At 46.5% G+C, this 5719-nt stretch overlaps 1 protein-coding gene across 1 annotated transcript in view; it reads right to left on the reverse strand.

The window, feature by feature from the left end:
- Window positions 1-233: 233 nt before the first annotated feature.
- LOC138615137 (hepatocyte growth factor receptor-like) overlaps window positions 234-5719 on the reverse strand; it is a gene marked incomplete at its 3' end in the record, with an annotated part of 6985 nt that continues 1499 nt past the window's right edge. The window contains exons 2-4 of the mRNA XM_069688763.1: window position 5719; window positions 4321-4530; window positions 234-383 (exon numbers count right to left, since the gene is read on the reverse strand). The exon at window position 5719 is cut by the window's right edge and continues 4 nt beyond it. Of these exons, the coding sequence (XP_069544864.1) occupies window positions 234-383; window positions 4321-4530; window position 5719 (361 nt within the window). The remainder of the gene's footprint in view (window positions 384-4320; window positions 4531-5718) is intronic.

Consider the following 5719-nt stretch of genomic DNA (forward strand, 5'->3'; position numbering starts at 1 on the left):
GCTCCGTCGTCACTCTTTACAAACTGACAACACGCTGCAGCTCAGATGTTTCTGCAGGTGTTCACCAAACCATGACAAAGTTGGCCCCACCTTCACCTGCACCTGAAAATACCACCGTATGTGTCTCCGTATTCTGTTTTATGTCCACCTGAATGAAATAAAACCTCCCACATATGGCGGCCAATAAACGAGAGAGTAGAAACACCTTTTGTGGCAGATCAGATGAGACTCACCTCCACCTGCAGCTCCTTGGAGGCGGCGGCCTGCAGCTCCGTCGGGACGGTGCACTGCAGAGTGTTTCCTATCAGAGTCAGACTCTCACAGCTGTGGTTGGACACCGTCAGGACCTGACACTTCATGGCCTCCTTGTCCATCCGATCACCCTGGAGAGGACAGGAGGTGGAGGACAGAAGGGACAGGGGGGAGAGGACAGGATGGAGAGCACAGGATGGAGAGGACAGGAGGGACAGAAGAGAGAGGACAGGATGGAGAGGACAGGAGTGAGAGCACAGGATGGAGAGGACAAGATGGAGAGGACAGGAGTGAGAGCACAGGACGCAGAGGACAGAAGGGAGAGGACAGGATGGAGAAGACAGGAGTGAGAGCACAGGACGGAGAGGACAGGATGGAGAGGACAGGAGGGAGAGGAGGAGGGAGAGGAAAGGATGGAGAGGACAGGAGGGACACAAAGGAGAGGAGGGAGAGGACAGGACGGAGACGAGGGGGACGAGGGAGAGACATGTGAGATCAACAGGTTTAAGATCACTGCTTCTAAAAAGAAGCAAACAAAATGTTTCATTTCAACATTAATACAAACTTGAATGATGAGAAAAGATGGTTGACCATCATGAAGCAGCTGGAGCGATTCTGTATCCCTGAAACACCTGCAATACCTGAAACACACCTGAAACACCTGAACTACACCTGAAACACCTGGAATACACCTGAAACACACCTGAAACACCTGAAATACACCTGAAACACATCTGAAACACACCTGAAACACCTGAAATACACCTGAACTACACCTGAAACACCTGAAATACACCCAAAACACACCTGAAACATCTGAAACACACCTGAAACACCTGGAATACACCTGAAACACCTGAAACACACCTGAAACACCTGAAATACACCTGAAAAACACCTGAAACACCTGAAATACACCTGAAACACATCTGAAACACACCTGAAACACCTGGAATACACCTGAAACACCTGAAATACACCTGAAACACATCTGAAACACACCTGAAACACATGAAATACACCTGAAACACACCTAAAACACATGAAATACACCTGAAATACACCTGAAACACACCTGGATGTCCAAATAGATTCTGTCCCTGACCGTTCAATAAAGTGATTATAAACCATATGAATGTGCTCGTCCATCTAGAGACCCAGACTAGACTCATCACATTTATATTGTTCACAGTTTACTTTCAAACTGTTTGTGGATTGAAGACATAATTTAGAAGCTAATTTTTGGCTTGTTTTAGTTCATATGTATTTATATATTCATATAACTATAAGAATATTGGAATTTCAAAGCTGAGGGCTTCAATTATGGAGGACAAGAAGTTAGAAGATGTTATTATTAGAGATTTATCTTCCCTCCTGTCAGAGTTCATGATGAGTCGCAGTGTTTCAGAGCAGTGAAGACAAATCTAACTTATTATTGGGGCTGATATGAATCTTTCTAGTTGTGTGACCCACCCCCAGCCTCCTCCTCCCCCCGTCTGAGATATGACTGGCAGCACATACAGCTGTGTGTGTGTGTGTGTGTGTGTGTGTGTGTGTGTGTGTGTGTGTGTGTGTGTAGCTGTGTGTGTTTGAGGGGAAGCTGTGAGAAACCAGCAGAGCTTCATTCAGTCTTCTGTCTCCATATATTTCCTGCTCTCCCTTCATGTGTGTGTCTGTGATTTCACCTCGCACACACACACACACACACACACACACACACACACACACACACACACACACACACACACACACACACACACACACACACACACACACACACACACACACACACACACACACTTGTTTCAGCGTGGCAGAAGGCAATAAAGAGAATGATCACATTCCTCACGTCAGCTTGGGATTTTCCAATTTGACACAGAGTGGAGGATCGCACCTGTTCCTGCACACACACACACACACACACACACACACACACACACACACACACACACACACACACACACACACACACACACACACACACACACACACACACACACACACACACACACACACACACACACACACACACACACACACACACACACACTCCATCAACGACAACACAAACTCGTGACGACACTGTTCACACCGTAGGGAGGAGTTAGTTCTTAAAAAGGCGTCACAGTAAAACTCGTCCCTCTAAATAAACTGAGGTTGATAATTGGATGTGAGTCTCTCGTCCGTCTACTGGACGATGATGGAGAGCGATAAGAGCCAAAGACAACAGCCTGGTGTCCTTCATGTGCCGCCGTGTGGACCGGTCAGTCAGTGACTACTCGTTTATTTGGAGGTTATTGAAGCCATTTTAGGGCTCCAGTTATCAGATGGGACAAAATGAGCCCAGCGGAGGGCAGGGGTATCACATAGAGGGAAACTTGGCCTGCTTCAGTTCGATGCTCGTAACCCCTCCCCTCCCCCCCAACCCTCCTCTGGGTAAAAACAGAGGGTTAGTCTGGCCGGAGGGAGGGGTGAGGGGGTGGGGTGGGGGTGGATTTAGCATTGGGGCCAAGGTCACGTCTGAGAAAAGAGTGAAAGAAGAAGAAAAGTCAGCCTGGATCCTGAGAGAGGTTCAACACAGCTGCCACAAACTGTTGAGCTGCAGTCAACAACACAAAACAAAAAGGAGAAATATGTATTTCATTGTGTTCCTGAAACACTCTGGAGACTGTTTGAAAAGCAGCATTAATATGTCAAGAGCTTTGACCTCAGCAGCAGGAACAATGAACATGAACAGAGAGGCTGCATGGAGAGGTAGAGGAGTGGAGGGGGATTAGGGAGGGTGGAGGGGGGGAAACAGACTCTACTTCCTGTTATTCTTCCAGTATTGTTTCCTTCCCAGTGTGACCTGGAACCTCAGTGCTGCTACGTGTGAATGTGTGAGGAGTAACGTGCATGAACTTCAACCTGAGTGTGAATTCATCTCATTCAATGAAGTTAAGAACAACACGAGTACTCTGCACACTTTTAGTAGAGGTCAGTATCTGTCAGGTTCTGGAGACCTTCGGTATCTATCAGACCTTCAGTATCTGCCAGATTCTGTAGACCTTCGATAGCTGTCAGGTTCTGTAGACCTTCGGTATCTGTCAGGTTCTGTAGACCTTCGATAGCTGTCAGGTTCTGTAGACCTTCGGTATCTGTCAGGTTCTGCAGACCTTCAGTATCTGTCAGACCTTCAGTATCTGTCAGGTTCTGTAGACCTTCAGTATTTGTCAGGTTCTGCAGACCTTCAGTATCTGTCAGGTTCTGTAGACCTTCGGTATCTGTCAGGTTCTGCAGACCTTCAGTATCTGTCAGGTTCTGTAGACCTTCGGTATCTGTCAGGTTCTGGAGACCTTCAGTATCTGTCAGACCTTCAGTATCTGTCAGGTTCTGTAGACCTTCAGTATTTGTCAGGTTCTGCAGACCTTCAGTATCTGTCAGGTTCTGTAGACCTTCGGTATCTGTCAGGTTCTGCAGACCTTCAGTATCTGTCAGGTTCTGTAGACCTTCGGTATCTGTCAGGTTCTGGAGACCTTCGGTATCTGTCAGGTTCTCCAGACCTTCGGTATCTGTCAGACCTTCGGTATCTGTCAGGTTCTGCAGACCTTCAGTATCTATCAGGTTCTGCAGACCTTCAGTATCTGTCAGGTTCTGCAGACCTTCGGTATCTGTCAGGTTCTCCAGACCTTCCGTATCTGTCAGGTTCTGCAGACCGGTGTCAGTGTTTCTTCTTTCTTATTTCATACGTGACCGTTTCTGCTCTTTCTTGCTCTCAGTTCTGTAAAACATCTCACATATTTGAAATTTGCTACAGGACATAAATAAAGATTTTCTGAATCAGCAGCTGTAAACTGGATGATTGTCTTCAGTCATCTGGAGGTTCTACACCTGCTGTCCTGCTGTCTGTCCAATGGCTCGCTGGTTCAGAAAGAACCGGAGTCTTTTCTAAAGGTTTCTGCTCTGTAACTGACTTCTACTGTTCCATATTTTAGAGCTGAGAGAGATGGAGCTGGGGCGTTTGTAAAACATTGAAGTGGATAAAGTTAACAGCTAAAAGAACAGGATGTGAGTTTAGTGTATGAGTACCTTGAGCTCCACGATGCTCTTGTTGTCCTTGGAGGTGAGTTTGGGGTCCTGGAAGTGGGGGTCCTCCACGTAGATCAGGTCCCACTGGTCTGTCGAGTACCCGTCTAGAACAAACGCCACCTTGGTGACCACCGGCGGCTGCAGGCCCAGCTTGGCCAAAGAGGGCGTGGTGCACTGGATGGAGGTCCGGTTCTCTCCGAACACACAGCTCTGGAGGGGAGTGGGGGCAGACCACATGTAAAGGTCAGAGAGGTGTGTGGTGGTCAGCTGCAGGAAAAACAACCACCATAGCAGTATAAAGTCTCCTACTAACTAGTAATGAATGTTCTCTGCTGACTGTATCTTTCCAGTTTACTGGTAACATAAACTAATAATATCCTACATTTGTGCACACAAACCACATCACTCTCCAACTGGAACCAAACTCAGACCTCCATCTTCTTTTTTGTGGCAGCTTCATCTGGATTCTGATTTTTTTCACATTCAGCAAAAAATGATCAAATGTTTGTTACACCTGAAAACAATGTGAAGGAAAGATGCTTAAACCTAAAAACACTCAAAGCTTGTCTTGGCACTACTTCTGACTGTTTTTGTTGACATCCAACCTGAAGCTGAACCTTCACCGATACATGAAGAGCATCAATCTGAACACACCATGGCAACAGGCTTCTCCACCACGACAACATGCTCACCCATAACAACACCATCGTTGCCCCTCACCACCTATACACACTACATTTGGCTTTTCCTCCAGTTTCTCTGATGTTCATGTAGCAGCGGTCACACAAACACAATGTTGATGTAGTGACGTAACTTGGAATACTTTCTAATTAAAGTTAATAGTTCCTCTGCTCCATGTGCATCACTGTGCAAAACTCTTAATACTCACGACAGTCGAGATCTTCGCTGAGTCACACTGTAGAACAACTCTGCACTACTTTTTCCTCAACACATTACATGTGGCCTATTTTCACCAATGCCGTGTTTACACGTGGCCTGAAGGCACAACACAGTTTGATGCGTGTTGGATTGAGCCTGCAGAGACCTCCCAGCCTGTGAGTGACAACAACACTGCTGCTGATTGATGTTGTTGAAGTGAATAAAGGTGTCTGACGGGGACAGACGCTGAGGTGGACGTCTCCACCGTTCTGTTTTTATCTACATCTGCTGTATGAGAACCGGACTTCACGTCTGTTTGTGTGTAACTCTTCTTTTCATGTATAAGTGGAGTTACAACTTTCAGTGTTTAGGGAGCACAGTCACAAATAATCCACAGTGAAGAAGTGACAGAGGTCAGAGGTCAACGTCGACCTGCTGACTCATCACTCCGATACCAGCAGGTATCAAACTGATGTTATTTAAATGTTCGCTCTCCTCAGAGCTTTTATTGTGACTGACC

This window comes from Brachyistius frenatus, unplaced genomic scaffold (genome assembly GCF_029030835.1).
Source record: "Brachyistius frenatus isolate BFR_SWC_R1_liver_20210118 unplaced genomic scaffold, ASM2903083v1 Contig_714, whole genome shotgun sequence".
Classification (NCBI taxonomy): Eukaryota; Metazoa; Chordata; class Actinopteri; family Embiotocidae; genus Brachyistius; species Brachyistius frenatus.